Source organism: Hyaena hyaena, unplaced genomic scaffold, assembly GCF_003009895.1.
Source record: "Hyaena hyaena isolate Hyena2069 unplaced genomic scaffold, ASM300989v1 scaffold_229, whole genome shotgun sequence".
NCBI lineage: Eukaryota > Metazoa > Chordata > Mammalia > Carnivora > Hyaenidae > Hyaena > Hyaena hyaena.
Window position 1 is genome coordinate 1,636,377 of NW_024080861.1, and position 21,400 is coordinate 1,657,776.

The window sequence follows — 21,400 nt, forward strand, 5'->3', positions numbered from 1 at the left end:
AAGTTATTAATTTTATTAAATAGTAAGTCCCTTCGATGAGGCATTTTAGGGCATTAAGGCAGTTACTAAAGCATTTACCTTTTCAAAATAAAATTCAAGTGCAGGGAAAACCAGCGGTGATGATATTTCATATGGAGCTACTGAATAATCAAAAAGAAAATAAAATCGGAAAAATCTATATACAGGTGTTCAATTTTCTACAGGAAGAAAAGAGAAGCTTTGATCTGATACCTGAAAATACATGAAACAGGTAGTGAAGTACAATTTCCTGAAGAGTGATCAGAAAAAGAGGAAGGAAAAAAAAAAAAAAGGCTGGGGCTGATATTTAAACTCACACATACCTTCCTGAGAGCTTCTCCACAAGCCAGATGGTGTAGCTCTTGAGAGAAAGGTTAACAATGGCACTGCCTCGGGGGTTTGTCCTGGGAACCGTGCCATTTACTATTCTTATTAATTATTTGGTGGAAGAAGGTGAAATATAAGTAGAGAAGCTCTTGTTCAAAATGTACTGAAGATAAATCACTAGGTAGTGATGGGATTTAGCAGAAAATTTGGATTGATTTAGGTACATCATGAAGGCAGCAAAGATCCAAGGACAATTCCAAGGCCATATAAAAGAACCCAAGTAAAGCAGTTCTTTTCATTTAAGCATACAGTCACAAATTATATGACTGGCTAAATGAAAAAGGGGACCCAATAACCGAATTTCTGTACAGTTCAATGCCCAAGACTGTAAGATACTGTAAGATACATGAGGTAATCTAAGCATTAGGAAAGATTCAAGGAAGAAAAACTAGGGTGATCATCTAAAATACTTGTATAGTTCTGTTCAGAATACCAAGTCTATTTTGATAGCTATTCCTTCTTTCTCTAAGCAGAATTTATCTGCTTTCTGGGATGCCTGGGTAGCTTAGTCGGTTAAGGGTCCAACTTTGGCTTAGGTCATGATCTCATGGTTCATGAGATCGAGCCCCGCATCAGGCTCCGCGCTGGTGAGATTCTCTCTCTCCCTCTCTGCTCTGTCCCCACTTGCGTGCTCGCTCGCTCTCTCTCTCAAAACAAACAAACTTAAAAAAAAAAAAAGGAAGAAACTATCTGCTTTCTCTAATTCCTATACAGTACTTTTTGGCACATCTCTTGAGAATTGTTGACAATTCTGACTGGTACTATAGAAGTAAGTATAAATTCCTTGAGAGCCAAGACCCTGCCTTTGTAGCCTGCATTTCTACCAGAATAAAAAATTTCCAACAAATGGATGTTAAAGACAATATAATACAGCAGTTAACAACATAGGCCCTGCAGCCTCAGACTGTTCATGTTTAAATCCTGGTCCCATCATTTACTAACTTTGAGGGGCGCCTGGGAGACTGAGTCAGTTAAGCGTCTGATTTTGGCTCAGGTCATGATCTCGTGGCTCATGACTTCGAGCCCTGCTTTAGATCCTCTGTCTCTCTCTCTCTCTCTCTCTGCCCTTCCCCTGCTCCAGCTCTCTCTCTCAAAAATAAACAAACTTAAAAAAAAAAATAAAACAGAACAAAGAGCTAACTTTGAGATCTCAGGTGAGTTTCGAATCTGTGTGTCTCCACTTCATCATCTGTAAAATCTGCATAAAAATAGTAAACAAGATTATTGTGAGGATTAAATGGGATAATGTGTGTTGTGGGTTTAGAACTGAAGCTGGTATATAGACAAGTGTTTAATAAATATTAGTTGGGCTCCTTGTGCTGGGTTTCCCTTGAATCAATAACAGATTTCTTCCAGATTTAAGTCTTTCACAATTAGATAAGATACAGGATATCCAGTTACATTTCAGAAAAACAAAAAGTACTTTTGATTTTTTTTAAGTTTATATATTTATTTATTTACTTTAGTAATCTCTATATTCAGTGTGGAGCTCGAACTCAGGACCCCAAGATCAGAGTTGCATAGCTCCGACTGAGCCAGCCAGACACCCCAGCAACAAGTACTTTTTAAATAAAACTGTGCCCCAAATATTGCCTGGTAGGAGAAAATTAGTAAAACCAGCATCTGGTAAAATAAGAATGTAAGTTTGCTGTTTTAAGAAAAAAGTCTCTGAATCTTAAGACACTCCTTTGTTTAAAGAACTTCTTCCCTTCTTTATCACTTTTTTTTTAAGTTTATTTATTTTGAGAGACAGAGAGAGAAAGAGAGAGAGAGAGAGAGAGAAAACACGCCAGCAGAGGAGGGGCAGACAGAGAGGAGAGAGAGAATCCCAAGCAGGCTCCGCACTGTCAGTGTGGAGCCTGATGTGGGGCTTGAGCTCATAAACATGACCTGAGCTGAAACCAAGAGTTGGATGCTTAACCCAGGGACCTCCCCCTCTTTCTTTATCACTTTTAAGAAGCCCTCCTTGCCACACATTTAGACTCCTTAACATCCACAGGAAGTTGAGGTAAAAGTAAAAAATTTAAACTAGATACAGGAGTACACTCTTCCTCTATTTCTCACTGTCCATCATGTAGTCTGCCCACCTCTTTGACAAAACCTAATGCTTAACAGGAGAGCAGTTGGGTGCTGCCCAAGTTCCGATAAAACCAACCACTTTGAATGCTTTCAAAGTCTATATATAGGTCCCCTTTCCGCCAAACTTGAACTAAACAGAACAAACCATTAGAAAGTATTAGCTTTAACAAATCTGCTTTGAATACTTCTTTAAAAAAGGCAATGGCAAAATGTCCCATGTCAGCAGGGGTTTATTTGGATTAAATTAGTACTGGTGGCTTGAACATGCTGAAGAGTTTCTTTCTTTCTTTCTTTCTTTTTTAAAAAATATTTTAAACATTTATTTATTTAAAAAAAAAAAACATTTATTTATTTTTTGAGAGACAGAAACAGAGCATGAGTCGGGGAGGGGCAGAGTGCGAGGGAGACACATACTCCAAAGCAGACTCCAGGCTCTGAGCTGTCAGCACAGAGCCCCGATGTGGGGCTCGAACTCACGAATCGTGAGATCATGACCAGAACCGAAGTCGGATGTTCAACCGACTAAGCCACCCAGGTGCCCCTGAACATGCTAAAGAGTTTCTAAGCAGGGGTGGGGGTCTTTGAGGGCAGATCTGCATGTGCGTTTCCACAGAAACCAGAATGTATTGGGCATGTATTAGGTTGTAAGTATTTATGATACTTTGAAAGAACAGCATCCTGTATGCTCTCTATAAATAGGTCTTCTTTTACAAATAGAAATGGAAGCCCAGTTTGATTGCTAACGGTCAGCGATCCCGGAACTGCAAGCTTGCAGGATGCAGTCTTACCCCTCAATACGGATTTGAGGTTGAGCTTGGCTTGGCGGTGCAGGTCCTCCACACAGGGCGGTCTGGTGGCAGGAAGGAACACATTCTCCTGCTGGTGCCACGGGGCCGTGTAGTGGACCGTCCATCTACTCTCCTCATCGAGGTTGGAAACAGCTGTAGGAAGGAAGGCAGAATAAATCATGGTGTCAAAATAAGCTTCAGCGGCTCCAAATACTTTATGGAAAGATGGGTTCCTGGTGCCTAACACACCCGTGGGTTAAGGGCCAACAAGGGGGAAATGGAGCAAATTCTGAATAAGATTTCACCTTAGGCTCTAAGGTCCGTCACACACAGTGTTTTGTCCCTATAGGAAAAGCTGAAACTGTCCATCATCGCCCACGATGTTTTGGTAGAATTTGTTTCCTCAGTTAATTGCTGCCCAGCATTTTAGGCACTTGCTCTACTCCAAAGTTAGAAAACAATTAAGAAAAGTGATAAAGGGACACCTGGGTAGCTCGGTGGGTTAAGCGTCCCACACTTGATTTCCACTCAGGTCATGATCTCACAGTTCATGAGATGAAGCCCCACGTCCAGCTCTGTGCTGACAGTGTGGAGCCTGCTTAGGATTCTCTCTGCCTCTTCTCCCCTTGTGAGTTCATGCACACATACTCTCTCTCAAAATACATAAATAAAATTGATAGAGACCTCCACTTCCCACTTAACTCCATCATAATGAGTATGTATTATCTAATCATACATTGCCATCACATCAGTAAATGTTAGACTGTCAAGACAAAAACAAATCTCCTATTAAGAGGCTGAGACCAAATCTTTCCCCTCTAAAGCATTACTTTAAAACATCACTGTAATAAGCTCAATTCCTTTTTTTTAAAGTGAGCAGATTCAATATTTTGAAATACATTTAAATGGCATATCTCATAAAAGTAGAAATCAATTTGTGTGACAAGATTTTTCTCTACATTTCCTGCTTTCGTGGAATTTTTTTTCATGGAATACTTTTCTATTAAAATGTGGTTTTTTTTTTTTACACTTCCAAGGCAATTAGCTTTTCCCAAAATAATCCAATTCAATTGAATTTTCCTAACACAAATGAGAATGTTAGAGGAGGAAATGATGTGCAGCCACAGGAGTATCCTAAATCTCTATAATAATTTGCCTCGATTCCCCCGAGGGCTTGGGATCTTGGTGTCTCTTTCATTTTTTCCTGAGAACACAAACTAAGTTGGGGGTACCAGTGGAGCCCAACGCGAAGCTGGGGGTACCAAACACAACCGTCAACAAATGTAACACTTTCTATATACCTGCTACCGTAATAAGGAGAGACTAGAGACGTTTCAGAGAAAAACTCTGTGTTGAGACATTTACTGAGGGGGACAAGCCCCACCTGTAAAAACAGTAAATGCTAGAACTGTGGGCCAGGGGCAAGTCTTTGCTGACCCTGACCTGCGCTATAAAGTGCGCACTGAGCATATGTGTTACTACAACATAGTATGTTTTGGAAATGAGACCATAAAATAGAGTCTCAAGATAAAATGAATAAGCATGCATGAACTACTGAACTTTTTTATTTGAACATATTTTAAATTAAGTTAAAGTACCTAATAGCACCATATTAGAGCTACTATAAAAACCACATGAAATAATATATGTAAAGCGTGACTGTGGTAGGAGCAGTGATATAACTCTAAGGAAGCCCCTGACTTTATAGCTTGGGCTGAAGGGGAACTTGGCCTTTCTTGGTGCCCCTGGGAAGCTGAGTCACAGAGTAGCTTTCTCCCCACAGCCCATCTTGTCTACAGCTATTAAATTCAACAAGCCTCATCTCCAAATAATTTGTTTCTCAAATCAGCCCACCTTCTCCATAAATTGCTGAACGAGAAAATAAACATTGAGAACTAGACATCAAGCTAAAAACAGAAATGCCTGTGGGTTGTCTGCTGTTTTAATGGTTGACAAGAACAGCATGTAAATTAGGTACCTCGTATTTCACGTAACCTCTTGTTGAACAGCGTTTTGCATGGTGCACGTAACTATCAATCTCAATACATAAGATCCACAAAGACGTGATTTAGTCTTTATGTGTGTGCACGAGAATCCTATACAGGGCGCAACTCGCCACATGTCCTCCAAAGCATAGCCATTCTTAACTGCAATGTTTTGTGCTGATGTGCACTTATTTGAGGCTGGATCACCATGCTTCATAGTTGGAAAATATTGAGAAGCGAGACTTCCTATTTATCAATTACAAATCAAATCCAAGCAATGGTACTGTGTCTGTGCAATCACATCATCAGCCCCTTGTCCAGCTACCAACGGGCTCCTGTGAAAGAATGGCTGTTTCTTCTCCGCAGCATCTCGCTCTTGCCAGGGCAGATTTTAATCGGTCTGTCCAAAGACAGCCTTCAACCAAGGGAGCTGCAGAGAATGGGCCCTGAGTGCTGTTTTTTGTTGCTTTCCCCACTATCTCCATTACCAGTGCTCTTATCCATCCGCATTTATCCAGTTTAAATTACTGGTCCAAACACTACACTAAACTCAGCCAACACCTATGTAAAAACAAAACCATGCGTTTGTAAAATGTATACTCTGCAGAGAACGAAGAAGCACCTGGATTAAAGAAATTTAAGACAACGGGAAGTACACAATGAGGCCAGGCCACAAAAGCTGTACTCTTTACAGTGACTGATCCGTCTAGACAGAGTTTCTCCTCGAGCTCTAAAATACGGAACAGAGAGTTCCAGGGAGTTTTAGAGGATCATCTCCAAAATACACGATAGATCACACACAGCCTCCCTGCACAGTAAGCCAAAGAATCAAAAAACCATCTATCAAGGTGGATCTGAGGTAAATACAAGGTTTTTCTCCCTTTTTCAAAGGGCTTCTTTTGAGAAGCACAAAAGAAGTAAATTCACCAAAAATCCCAACCATAAATAAATAAGACATGCTAAAATCACAATTCTGCCCTAGAGTTATAAAGTCTGAAGTACTTGAACAACCTGGTAAAAAATGGAGTTTAATTTTTGCTGATTATGTTGTTTCACATTTTAATTCCATCACTCAAAAAGATGAAGTAGTACATAAAAATTATACACACACACACACACACACACACACACACACACGGGGGGGGGGGGAGAAATTACTTACTTTTTTTCTTAAAAAGTTTAATTAAAGACTTGAGTTTTGCATTAATGAAGGCCACCATTTCCAGAATGCCTGCATAGAGCTTAGAAATTTAAATCACACTAAAAGCTCAGCCCATCAGACAGGTGGCAAGTTGTATCCTTCTGCTCCAGATTCTAACTTTCTTCCTCCAGTCTCAAATCCATAGACATCTGCCGGGGGCTGATGTAATGTTGAGGTTGAGTTTATTGTCAGGCCATTAACAGTCCTTGAACCTGAAAAGCTCCCAGTGAAACCTAATCTTTAAGGCTGGGAGCCACAGTGACAAAGTGCACAGAAAGAGAAAGCCAATCACCGTTCTTATTTGCATGATGGCCACATCAGTCTTTCCGCCTCAGCGCTCATTTATTCACTTTCTCGCCAACAGATCAGAAGTTTCTCCTCTCTGGAGTCCACAAAAATAGAGCCGATTTTCCTCTACGCAAGTCAAGGCGAAGCAAATGTGTGCTCTATTTTCACTAGGCTGCTAGGGACATCCAGATCTTTTTTACTGGAGCCTACAAGAGTCTTAGTCGTACAGCAAGTATGTTTTGATTCTTGGACTCTCCAGTTAATTCAGGCATTTAAACTGATTTGGTGGGGGTGCGGTGGGGGGGAGAGGGGGGAGGAAGAGCCCAAGTATTGTTTCCCCGACCACGCCCCCAGGCTCTGCCTCCCACACCAAAGGAACCTTTACAAGCAGTAAAACTTTACGACAGAACCTCCTCAGAGCTGTAAATGATGACTTGGTTGCATTTTCATGCAAATTAGTACCTCCTGGCTTCTTATCAAGTAGGTTTTTGTTTGCTTTTTTCAGTTTTTGTTTTTTTGGTTTTTTGTGTTTGTTTTGCCAGTGACTGAGAATCAGCATTGTAATTGTACTGTAATGATTTAAATCTGTATTTTAAATTTAATTACCATCTAAGCATCTGGTTTAAAAAACTCTACACACACACACATACACACATCCAGCCCCTCCTTACAAGGGAGAATAGTAATTCCAAACAAACATTATTTACGTTTCTCTTTTAATTTGAATATATGCTCCTGGGTTTGGTTCTTTTGTCCATTTGCAATTAACCTCTATGAACTGGGGACACAAGTAGAAAGGGAAGAATCAGAAATAATAATACACAAGCCGGCACTGGAAAAGTACCTTCTGGGATACAGGGACTGAAGAAAAAGGAAACCCCAGGTAGGGAGATACTATGAAAACGGACCAAGGAAAAGAATGATCCTCACACCTCTGCCGAGTTTCAATTCACGTCAGAACAGCTGTGGAGACATGTTAGCCAACCTCTTGTTTCATAGCTTAGGGCCAGACTTGTAAATGAATGGAAAAATGCAATAATCCACTAATGCAAAACATTTAGTTTATAACAAAAGCTCTTAGTCAAAGAAGAAAATTTATATAAGGGGCTCCCTCTAGGGAAAGCTTTGGAATGATTCCTCCTCAAATGTTCCCCTCCCCCCTGCCACCCCCCTCCCAACTCTTCATCTTATGTTTTGGACAGCAGCAAAAACAAAGGAAACAAACAAGTAAAACACATGTATTATCATCTCACCATACAGAGTATCACAGATTTCCAGTTTGTGTCTTTCCTCCTATACATAGCTTTACTTAAGAGTAATTACAAGGCCAGATGGCAAACAAGAAATGACTCAAATGAGAAATGACTCCAAAGTTAAATTATAAAGCTGCCTTAAATTAGGGAGCAAAATTCCCCTTAGGAACACACATTTATGCAAGCCAGAGGGACCCGGCTTTGCGGCTCAGCCTCACTGTGCTGGAGACAGGTAGTAGCTTCTGATGGGCGCAGGACAAAAGCTGTCCTAGTCACAACCCACAAGTTTTGGAGGTTAAATGCCACCTCATATACTTGCTATTGAAAACACCATGCAGCTTTCCACATATACAACCTCGGCTTCCCAACACTCAGTAAAAAGGTACATTGAGCACAATACTAAGTGCCACGCATTTGGGGTACAATCATGAGGTCTTATATTCTCTTATATTAAGCACGGAGCTTAGCTTATTTGACAATAAACTACAATTCCATGGCATGTTAGAAGGTGGTAAGTGCAATGGGCAAAAGAAGAGGTTGAACAGGATAAAAACACTTTTAGGGATGAGGAAATGGCCAGGTTGCAGTTATCAAATAGGAGTCAGGGCAAACCTCACTGACAAGGTGAGATTTGAGTAAAAACCTTGAGGAGATGGCAATAAACGAAAATCTACAGTGAATCCCACTGGTTCTCATTTAAAGAGGGACTCTGCTCCCTGGGCAGGGGTGAGACATTACCGGGACGCAAGGGCTAGCCAGAGAAGTGACTAGACGTACTCTAAGCAAATGAACAGTGGTAGGAGTCCACATGGAGTAACTTCCTTTCTCACTCAATATTAAGCCTCCTAGTAAGTGGCCAAAAGTGTGTAAAGACAATGCTGCTATTTGGTATTTGGTTACACGCTAGTCAGTGGTCAGGCTAGGGGCAGAAGGCAGGCTTCTGCCTCACCATCTGGGGTACATGGTCCCCTGTGCCTTATTCCATGCTGTCTCTCCCCCAAGTCCAGATTTTCAGTTGCTGGCCAAATAATTATGCTACTTATGACATTACCCATTAGCTTGTGTTCTGAAAGGGCTTATTAAATACAAAGATTCCCCAGATAACTTTATCATCTCTTACTTTATATCCTGCATATCAGCATGAGAAGAGGGAAGTGGCTTATAATTTGCATGGCCTCAGTGTCATAGTTTATTGAAGAGCCAGGTGTTTAGGGAAGGGTCTAGTATTTTTTTTTTTTTTAATTTTTAGTTGCCCCATTTATATATTCAACAGAGAATATATAAATCCATGGTACTTCTTCTTCTTCCAATTTTAGCCCTATAATAGCAGCAACCGTTTAAAAAAAAAGTTCCAATATCCCAGACATGGAAATTCGACAGCAAGTCATATGTAGGACTGAAGAGCCCAACACTGGCACCATCCCACCCAGGATACCAGCCACTTCCTTACTAGAGGAGGGGCCTCTCCATCCCTTGGTTTTCTCATCTGTAAAATAGAGGCAATAAGAGTATTTATAAGGTTATTATGAGGATTTAGGGAGTAACTATTGATAAGTATTTAGAACAGTACCTGGTATATGGTAAGCATATATATTTGTTAGACAGATGAATGAAATCTTAACAGATAGCTAAGCAGCTCTAAGCTTAATAAAGGGTCAGTTATGCTTTCATAGAAGAGAAATCAACCTCACAGACCTCACAGTCTTTCTGCTGGTCTCAGAATTAAACTACCAGCTCCATGAATGGCTGCTCTAAACCTATAACTTCCAGTTTCTATGCATTTACTATCTTTTCTACAGCCTAAAATTCTCTCTGTCCATTTACAAAAAAAATTCTCAGTGGTCACCAGTGCACTTCTAACTAGAACCAATGGTCTCCTCTTTCCTCTCTGAATTTAATTATAGACCACTAACAACCCAGTTCTTGAGCTCTCCATCAACACTTGTTCCTTTCCTACATCTGACTGTTCCTTCTCTGGATTCTAACAAACCCTTAACAAGCTTCAAAGAGCCTGTCCTTAAACCTTTGTCCCGTGCTATTTACTTACCACCCCTTGAAACCTTAATGATTTTACTGGAGAATGGCAGGCTGGAAGCAGCAAATGGTGGCCCTTCAGCCAAACCTAGCTGGCCCTTTTTAACTTGTTTAAAAAAAAAATTAAAAGAATAATATTTCATGATGTGAAAATTATATGAAATTCAAATTCCAGTGTCCAATAGTCAAGTTGTAATGGAATACTGCTATACTGGGTTTATCTACTGCCTACGGCTGCTCGCAGGCTGTGTGCACCAAAGACTGCATGGTCTGCAGAAGGGAAGATATTTACTCCTTGGACCTTTAAGGAAAAAGACTGCTGATCCGTGGATTAAGCTACTGCCTTTAAACACTCTGTTCAATCTTCCTCTCCTACTATCTCTTTCATCTGTCTGTCCTCCAGACCCATATTGCTAACCTCTACCTAAATTTCACATTATCTCATGCAGGATGTCTCATTTAAGCCAATCTGCTTTCCCCTCAAACCCTTAGCTGCTTATCAAGAACTTTCTCATTTCTATTAAGGCTATAGTCAATTTTTTAATGAACCAGAAGGTAGATTCCAGCTTCAATTAGAAATGAGAAAACTGTTATCTAGAAGCTAATGTAATGTAGGATCTAAGATGAGAATCTGGGTGTCCTGATTTCTCTTTCATTAGCACATATTAAGTTGAGAAAAAATATCTTTAGTTAGTACATTCGAGTTAATATATCTTACATAAAAGTCCTTATTAGGACACATAAATAAGACAAATATTGAGAATCACTGTTCTCTAAAAACACTGCCAAATACTAACACCCCCCCCCCCCAACCCACACAAATGCTCTCCATCACTTGAGCAATCCTGGTGGCTTCTCCTGGTCTCAGGAATTCCATTACCACTACTGTTGTAGAAATATTTTCATCCTTATTAAGTTCCAACATTTCTGCTTAGTCTTTCACTGAAATGAGATCTTATTTCTGACCAAACATTTAAAATTGTTATTCTAGGCATCACCTATTATTTCTATAGCTATCTGACTACTTCCCCAGGAGTAGATATGCAACATATTAGCAAAGAGATAAAGAAATATTTTTCAAAGTAATACATATTCGAAAAAATTCAACTGTAACTATTGATCTGCATTCAACCATTCAGCAATTTTACATAGAGAACTTGTTAACTGCCTTGTGTTCGACATCCAACATCCGGGTTAAAAGTAAATCAAACTTGGTTCCTGACCTTAGGAAGGTCAGAGTCCAGTGGGGTGACACGCCCAGACAGATAAGAATAATAAAGTAATGAACAAGCGCAGGGAGAGATAAGACCATGATGTTAATGGGAAAGATGGCAAAGGGTACCACCCCATTTGGAGAACAGAGGGGAAGAGGGCACTCTTAGACAAAGCAGTCATGGATACACAGAGCTTCTGAGGTTCTTGATTAGCTTATGGCGGGGGGGGGGGTTGGGGGGGCGGCGGGGGGGTGATGTGGAAAAAGACAGCAAGGGAGGTGAAGAAAGAGGTGGGTTTTCACTGGTGGGCCAGGGAGTCATTGGTGGAATTGACAAGGGAAAGTTGCAAGGCCAGTGTTACATTTCAAAAAGATTGAAGGTATAAGCAGTGGGTATGAATGAAATTGACTGGGGGCAGAGAGAGAAGCTGGGAGCTGGTGTACCAACCCATGCCAGAGGTGAGGAGGTCAGAATCCATTTTTGCTCCGGGTGGTTTTTCAACAACTCCCTTGGTCTTCCCATACTGTACTTATGTCTGTAACATGTATGTTTCAGGAATATATGCTTAAGGTATAAAAATGTAATATGAAGCATTATTCTTAATAAAAACCCTCGAGAAAGTTGGGATAGAAGGAACTTACTTAAACATAAAAGGCATTTATAAAAAGCCCACAGCCAATATCACCCTCAATGGGAAAAAAACGGAGAGCTTTTCCCCAGAGACGAGGAACACGACAGGGATGTCCACTCTCACCACCATTGTTTAACACTGTGCTGGAAGTCCTAACATCAGCAATTGGACAACAAAATGAAATAAAAGGCATCAGAATTAGCAAAGATGAAGTCAAACTTTCACTTTTTGCAGACGACATGATACTCTACATGGAAAACCTGACAGACTCTACCCAAAGTCTGCTAGAACTGATCCATGAATTCAGCAAAGTTGCAGGGTACAAAGTCAACATACAGAAATCAGTTACATTTTTATACACCAATAATGAAGCAACAGAAAGAGAAATCAAGAAACTGATCCCATTCACAATTGCACAAAAAAACCCATAAAATACCTAGAAATAAACCCAACCAAAGACGTAAAAGGATCTGTGTGCTGAAAACTATAGAAAACTTATGAAGAAAATTGAAGAAGACACAAAGAAATGGAAAAACATTCCATGCTCATGGATTCGAAGAATAAATTTTGTTAAAATGTCAATACTACCCGCAATCTACACACTGAATGCAATCCCAATCAAAATTGCATCAGCATTCTTTTCAAAGCTAGAATAAACAATCCTAAAATTTGTATGGAACCACAAAAGACCCCAAATAGCCAAAGTAATATTGAAGAAGAAAACCAAAACAAGAGGCATCACAATCCCAGACTTTAGCCTCCATTACAAAATTGTAATCATCAAGACAGTATGGTATTGGCACAAAAACAGACACACAGACCAATGGAATAGAATAAAGAACCCAGAATTGGACCCACAAATGTATGGCCAATTAATCTTTGACAAAGCAGGAAAGAGTATCCAATGGAAAAAAGACAGCCTCTTTAACAGATAGTGCTGGGAGAATTGGACAGCAACATGCAGAAGAATGAAATCAGACCACTTTCTTACACCATACACAAAAATAAACTCAAAATGGAGGAAGGACCTGAATGTGAGACAGGAAACCATCAAAACCCTAGAGAAGAAGAAAGCACGAAACAACCTCCTTGACCTCAGCCACAGCAATTTCTTACTTGACATGTCTCCAAAGGCAAGGGAATCAAAAGCAAAAATGAACTATTGGGACCTCATCAAGATAAAAAGCTTCTGCAAGGCAAAGGAAACAATCAACAAAACTAATAGGCAATTGACAGAATGGGAAAAGATAGTTGCAAATAACATATTGGATAAAGGGCTAGTATCCAAAATTTGTAAGGAACTCACCAAACTCCACACCCGAAAAACAAATAATCCAGTGATGAAATGGGCAGAAGACATGAATAGACACTTCTCCAAAGAAGACATCCAGATGGCCAACAGACACATGACATGATGCTCAGCGTCCCTCCTCATCAGGGAAATACAAATCAAAACCACACTGAGATACTACCTCACGCCGGTCAGAGTGGCTAAAATGAACAAATCAGGAGACTCTAGATGCTGGCGAGGATGTGGAGAAACGGGCACCCTCCTACACTGTTGGTGGGAATGTAAACTGGTGCAACCCCTCTGGAAAACAGTGTGGAGGTTCCTCAGAAAATTAACAACTGAACTCCCCTATGACGCAGCAATAACACTGCTATGAATTTACCCAAGGGACACAGGAGTGCTGATGCATAGGGGCACATATACCCCAATGTTCATAGCAGCACTTTTAATAATAGCCAAATCATGGAAAGAGCCTCAATGTCCATCAGTTGATGACTGGATCAAGAAGAGTGGTTATATATACAATGGAATGCTACATGGCAATGAGAAAGAATAAAATCTGGCCTTGTGTAGCAACGTGGATAGAAATGGAGGGTATTATGCTAAGTGAAATAAGTCAGGCAGAGAAAGACAGATACCATATGTTTTCACTCATATGTGGATCAGGAGAAACTTAACAGGAGACCATGGGGGAGGGGGAGGGGAAAATAGTTACAGATTAAACAGGGAGGGAGGCAAACCATAAGAGACTCTTAATTACTGAGAACAAACTGAGGGTGGATGGGAGGTGGGGGAGAGGGGAAAATGGGTGATAGGCATGGAGGAGGGCACTTGTTGGGATGAGCACTGGTTGTTGTATGGAAACGGAGTTGAGAATAAACTATATTTTAAAAAATAAAATAAATAAAATTAAGCCTTAGCTGTTTATATATAGAGAGAGTGTGTACTTGTGGGTAGTGGGAACAGAGGGAAAGAGAATCTTAAGCAGGCTCCACCCTCGGCGACGAACCTGACTTGGGGCTTGATCTCACAGCCCTGGGATCATGACCTGTGCCAAAATCAAGAACTGGACACTCAACTGACTGAGCCACCCAGGAGTCCCAAATCCTAGCTGTTTAACAAAGGACTCCGTTACCACACAGGTCTTCACCTTTAGTATAGCCTTAAATACAACCTTATTGTTATTATTAAGGACAAAAGGTTATATGCTTAACCCCAAAACCTTCTTAAGAGCAGGGCGGTCTAAGGCTCCCAGGATTCACAGAAAAAGTTTCTATTTCCTCTAGTTCTTCCCCATGTCCCCCACCTCCGTTTCTGCAAATCTTCAAGCCATCTTCTGCGCATTCAATGCAGTTGGGGCATTACAAGTCTTTATGTTAAATCCAAAAAACTTTCACATGCTTTGTTAAACAGTATTTACTAAAAAGGAACGTTCTCAAATACTGTCCAGAGAATTAATTATATGCCGAAATGAGGTATGATTATGCCATATAATATACACATCTTGAATTACACAGAATTTGAATGCTTGATCAGTTGAAAATGGGATATATAATCAATAAAGATCACAGTGGTTTTTTAAGTTAGAAGGGAGAGAGGGGGAAAAAATCTGATATAATGGAGTACTGATCAGGGCCATGTACTAAAAGGTAATTTTAAGCTCTCCTCAAAGGAAAATTTACCTCTTCAAAATATAAAATTTCTCAGCAGAAACTTATCTATAAACAGGACTTTTACTGACTGTTAATTTGTTTTAGGCTATTTTAAAAATCAAGCTTAACATCTAAAAGAGAAAGGCTGTATGGTGACTAAGTTAATTTAGGTGTCGTCATTATCTTTACATATGGTTTGAATACTTGAAATACATTTTTTAAATCCACAGACACACCCGTTCATTCTTGTGCTTTTCAGACCTGGAGCACAGGAAAACATCATAGCAGAAAGTTCCCAGTAGAAGGCCCCTGGGCCTATAACACAAAACACATACACTTAATAGTAAGAGAATTTAGAGATTATTTAAAAATTAACTAGCAGCATAATCTATTTCAACATTCATACTAATGATTTAGTAATAAACTTATAAATAGCTTAGTCCTAGAGTTTTCTCACAACTCTTACTTTCAGAGGTAAGGATTAGGCCTCATGTTTTTATAAATACTTTCATTCACATTGAGGGCAATTATATATATAGTCTGTCATTTTTATGTATCAAAATAACATTATTGAAGCTGCAAAGCAAATAACACAGGCAGATGAATTAATACAGTTAATGTGTAAATAAGAGAGTAACTTTAAAACACAGGGCTATTACTCTGAAAAACAGTATGGAGGTTTCTCAAAAAACTAAAAGTAGATCTGCTCTACCACACAGCAATTGTACTAGTAGGTATTGATCCAAAGATACAGGAGTGCTGTTTCAAAGGGGCACATTCACCCCAATGTTTATAGCAGCACTACTGATGACAGCCAAAGTATGGAAAGAGCCCAAATGTCCATCAATAGATGAAAAGATAAAGATGTGATACACACACACACACACACACACACACACACACACACACGGAATATTACTCAATGATCAAAAAGAATGAAATCTTGCCATTTGCAAACAACGTGGATGGAACCAGAGAGTATTAGCTAAGTGAAATAAGTCAGAGAAAGACAAATATCATATGACTTTACTCATATGTGGAATTTAAGAAATGAAACAGACTAACACACGGGAAGGGAAACAAAAACAATATAAAAACAGGAAGAGGGATAAATCATATGAGACTCTTAAATACAGAGGACAAAATGAGGGTTTCTGGAGGGTTTGGGGTGGGGGAGGTGGGCTAATTGGGCAAAGGCATTAAGGAGGACACTTGTTGGGATGAGTATTGGGGGTTATATGTAAGTGATGAATCACTAAATTCTGCTCCTGAAATTATTATTACATTATAATAACTAACTTGGATGTACATTTAAAAGTAAGTAAATAAGTAAATAAATAACTAAATAAAATTGTAAACAAAACATGTGGGCTATCAGATAAAATACAAGATGTCCAGAGATAAAACTGAATTTCAGGGAGATATATTTTACTGTAAATTTTTTAAAAATCCTTTAATGGTGAAATTTTATTTGTTAACTCAATTGTAATTTAAGACATATATAAAAAAATTCCCTTAAGGATATAACACAACAGACGAAAAGATATACTTTATATTATTCAAGACAAGTTGAATTGACTATAGGTTGTTGCTGTTAGGGATTTAACTGATTAGAAATAACCCAAAAGGTGAGTTGGTTACATGTGACTAAAGAATCTCTTTCTTATTTTTTCATAGCAGGTGCTCTCACAAATTCCTGCTATTCCTCCCTCAATAGTCTAAGATGTTAAGCATTCAAAACTTCATTGATTCATTGGTCAATTTTACATTCCATTGCTGCCATAAACAAGGAATATTAGAGCAATTCCTAGTCCTGCAGATGTAAATGAGGTAAGCAATAGCATGTGTCCCTTGGTGTGAGGAAATACCAAGGATACATATCACCTATGGTAAAATCAAGTTAAACATTTTTCATAAGTTAAATATTTCCCATTTAAAGGGGATACAAGAGCTAAAAATGAACAGTCAAACTAAAAGTGGAACATTTACTGGTCTGGTCTCTCCAGTAAGACAAATAATAATACCGGAATGTGCAAGATTAAAAGAGATTTAAGGAACATAAAATCAGATACATATCCTGGATAGAGTACTAGTTTTAGATAAACCAGCTATAAAGAAAGGCCTTATATAGATAGGCAAGTGGAGATATTTCAATTATACAGAGTGGGATCTCAATCTTATGCTTTCTACAGTTTAATGAGGTTAAAATGTGTGTGTGCGCGCGCACACACACACACACACACACAAGGTAATATTGTAGAGGGGCACCTGGGTGGCTCAATCAGTTAAGCATCTGACACTTGCTTTTGGCTCAGGTCATGATCTCACAGTTTGTGAACTTTAGCCCCGCATTGGGCTCTGCACTGATAGTGTAGAGCCTGCTTCGGATTCCTTCCTTCTTTCTCTTTCTCTCTCTCTCTCAAAATAAACAAACATTAAGAAAATTTTGTTTAATTTAGCAACGGTAATGTTTTAGGGATATGTCCCAGAAAGAAAATGTCTGATGACAGATGTTCATGAAGAATTACATTAAATGTCCCTTAAATTATGGGATTTCATAAAAGTATGTTTAAAAATCCCCAGCATTCTAGAACTTCACTAGTACAATGATCTTTTCTTTCTTCTGCTTCTGAATTAATCTTTAATGATGAATCATATGGCATACTGAAAACTAAACCAGTGGAAATCTCCCCATCAGGATCCGGTGGGGAAGTTGGTGGGTGTAGAAAGGGAAACCTTAAGAGATGATAATGTATCAGTTATTGAGAAGGAACCTGATCTGGCATCCTCTTGGCCAGTTAACTCGGATGCTAGGAAACAGCCTTTACTCCCCATATGTTGAAGCTAAAGGCTTCTGCTATGGATCCTAGTTAATAATTTAATCTAAAACCACTGCCACCATCTGCTCGGTCAATTTCAAAACGTCTGCTACCATTGTGACTAGTTTAGTCAAGCCACAGTATTCATGTGGCAAATGCTGAACAAATGAAAGGCGAGGCAGACAGAAAACATGCTATGACAAAATGAAACCCCAATCAAAAGTCTAAAACACAAAGGGAGTCCTGCTGACACAGCGTGCCAAGTTCAACCCCGCCCGCAGGGATGGAAGGATGCAATGTCTCTCTAACGCAGGGCAGGGGACAATCTGGAGACTGTCCCCAGATAATGGGCACAATGTGGGGCTGACAGCGGAGGACTCTGTGAAGGGAATGAGCCCTGAGGTTGGAAGTAATGGAGAGCAGGGTTATGGCAAGGGCAAGTTGAAAAGGGGAGATTTCCTATTTTCCTAGACAGAGGTGAAGACAGTCTCAAAGGGCATCCAATCCACTCTTTTTTATTATATAAAACAAGTGAGCCGCAGCACATGCATCATGGAGCTATCCAGCACCGCCCCAATCCTCCATCGTGCGCTCCAGGCATCAGTACACCCAGCTACCTCTGTCTTCACTGGCGGTTGGCTGGCGGGGCAGGGCTCCAACTGTCCACGCTCATTTCTGCCTCTACGTCTTCACACCTGTCATTCTTCCACCTGGGATGCTCGATCCCCGAGCGCTCCACATGGCATGCCCTGTTTGGTTTTCCTTAAGAGACATTCCTTGACAGAGCTTTCGTAACTCTTTATTTCAAAATTACAGGCCATTTTAATTTTGCTTCAAGGATGACTTCCTCAAAAGTGAACTACATCTGTCTCGCAGAAAGAATGAATAATTTCATTAACTCTAAGCCTCTTCTGCTTGTGCCAATTATTCTTCGTGACATGTTGTAGAGCTCTAATCCACCCACCCGCCTAGTACTGATTCATCTAATTCATTCTACTCGGCCTATATTTGGAATATAAAGGCTCATTCAGGAGAAAAATAATGTATATGAGTAGAGCTACATATTAATCAGATCAATTCTAAAGTTAACTCACTTTACCTTTCTTAATTCAATCATTCGAAACACAGAATGCTTATTAGGGGTCTACCATGTCTTACAGAAGAGGATAATTTTCTGTGCCATTTAAAATTATCATAATTACATCCTTTTATTATAAGAATAACTTAAAGGGAAATGAACGTCACATTTGAAAAGAAAAAAAATCAATTCAATCTTTCTTTTCAAATCTTCAGGGAAGAAAGAAAAAAAAATCTCATTGTGGCATGAAAAGCCAAAGTATAATGAATGTGATGATCTGAGAGATCTAACTTAAGAGCCATGTGATTAGCTGAAGTGCTTTATACGCTGGGCTCTCTTGTACTTTTAAAATTAGACAATATAAGCATACACTGATTGATGGTATTACGAAACTTAGAAGAAATCTGTACTTGGGAATTTTCTACTTAGAAAAAAACTGAGAGCAAAGGGGCCATCCTCAACATGACTACATGTGGAGGTGGGAGTGGGGGGCCGCTGACAAAATAAAGTAGAAGATCGCCACCTACAGGGGACACTGTGCACTAAACAAGACAAGAGCTTGGAAGAAACAGCTCTAATTTAACAGGTCTCAAAAAAACATTTTCATCTTCCTCCACCAAAGGAAGACCCATACTCGATAATCTCTGTTAAATTTTCTTAAACTATGTAGCATCTGCAACCAAGCACAGGTTAAGGAAGCACCCCTGAATTATGTAAAACATTTCTGAAGCCATGAGGGGACACCAACATTTAAATGAATAAAGGTCCGTGTCAATTTACAACCAAAACATAAACTCTTGCAATAAAGGAATCCAAAGGCAAGTGTTTTCATTTAGAGAGAAAATGATTCTGAAGTCATATTCTCCAGAAACACACACACAAAAAGCTTTATTTAAAATGACTGAAGGAAAATGATTACTTATCATTGCTTAAATCAATTACAATTAATGATCACTAAGTAGTAAGACTTAAAGAAGCATTTGAAGGCATTATTTTGTAAGCAATGGACCAACCTCATAAACTGTTCCATTTTTCTTTTCTCTGCTTCCTGTGATTTCTTTTATTGTTTCACATATGGTTAAGATGAGCGCTACAATTAGTAAACTGGTGTGACCAACTGCTTTTGTTAAGAGGCCAGCTGGTTCGCATGCAAAATGATAATTAGACAAATTAAGACAGACCGCTCTGGTGTGCTGATGAACTCCAGCAACACTAGTTAAAAATGTCTAATGTATTTGGCTTTCTAGTAATTGTAAAGGTTGACCTAGGTGAAGATAACATTTATCTCATTAGGTCTGGTTTAAAAAAAAAAAAAAAAAAGAATTACAGTCTTAAACTAGTGGATACACAGCAGAATGCTTCCAACAGAGAAACCCGAGCTCCTTATTAAGCGTGAGTGCTAGGAAGATTCTGTAATCACACTGGACGGGTTGCAGGAGCAAAGGAAGGTCAGCCAGGCATACAACGATGTTCAGAATCAGTCTAGAGAGTGTGGGACTTTCATTAAAGTCAGGCAGTCAAAGACTTTTGAAATGAATAAAACATTCCTATGAGCTCAATGTTTCATCTTCTTTCACTGATTTTTCTTTCAACTGAGAGAGACAAGAATTATTTTTAATAAGTAAACAACAAATGAGAGCAAGAGGCAAGGGTCAAAGCATCAATCACTGCAGGGGCACATATGTTCAGTGGCTCTACATTCTAGTAGCCCAAGATTTCTAAAGCAAGGAGCTCACAATGCAGATTTCTGAAGTGATGCCCCAGAAGTGTCCCCTTGCTCGCTGCCATTCCCTGGTACCAGCGGGCAATACGATTAGGGCACAGCTGGTAGGAAGGGAGGTGTGCTGATCGCAGAGCCCACATAATTAGGCCCACACAGAATTTGAGAAAAATCAAATGGTAATCAAAACAAGAACACTGATGTGAGGTGATGGCTGGCCCGACTTTGTTAAAATGATCTGCTTAGCTCTTCCCCATCGGTATCGTGAGGGTTCAAAACAGCAGAAAAAATAATGGAATTCGTCACATCTTAGCAAGTAAAAATAATAGGAGAGATTGAGATTAGCGGTTTTTCTCATGTACCTCACTAACAACAGTTTCAGCATGCGGCCAAAAATAGGAAGCTTGGAGTTGTAACGACAGGTGCAGAGAGTCCATATTTTAGTACACTGTATTTTTTTCCCTTTTATTGCTAAGGAAAAAAGGTGAAGGGAGTAGAAATCACTATACAAATCTGACCAGCAATAAGGTAAAAAATAAGCAGTATTTTCCTGAACCAGGTCAAAAGAAAAGTAAGATATTTGGGGAGAAAATAAAGCAGACAGGCTCTTACGATGCCACATCATTTCGCAAAACTCAGTCAAATTGTCCAGCAGCTCTCAGAAGAGTCAGCTCAACTCATTTTTATCACTTTTTCTGAAACACCCATCTCTTTGTGAGTAGCGGTCCATATAAGTCATTACACGATAAAACAAGTTCAAATGGAGCTGCCGCCTTTTATTAGCAAATCATACTTAATTACATAAACGTTGAGGTGCTCCCAAAACACCTGCACTTTTCTACACTTGTCTCGATATTTATGCACAATGGAATGGAATTATTTTCTTATAACTACTTTCTGAAGAGAAATACTCACCAACCGTGTCCCACTGGATAGAGGAATCGGCCACAGACTCCAGAGGA

The 21,400-nt window shown here is 39.5% G+C and overlaps 1 protein-coding gene across 4 annotated transcripts in view; it reads right to left on the reverse strand.

Moving 5' to 3' along the window:
* Positions 1–21,400, reverse strand: part of NHSL1 (NHS like 1) — a 249,925-nt gene that overhangs the window by 66,859 nt on the left and 161,666 nt on the right. For all 4 annotated transcript variants that reach the window (XM_039243573.1, XM_039243575.1, XM_039243576.1 and 1 more), the window contains exon 2: positions 3,273–3,425. In XM_039243573.1, coding sequence (XP_039099504.1) covers positions 3,273–3,425 — 153 coding nt within the window. The remainder of the gene's footprint in view (positions 1–3,272; positions 3,426–21,400) is intronic.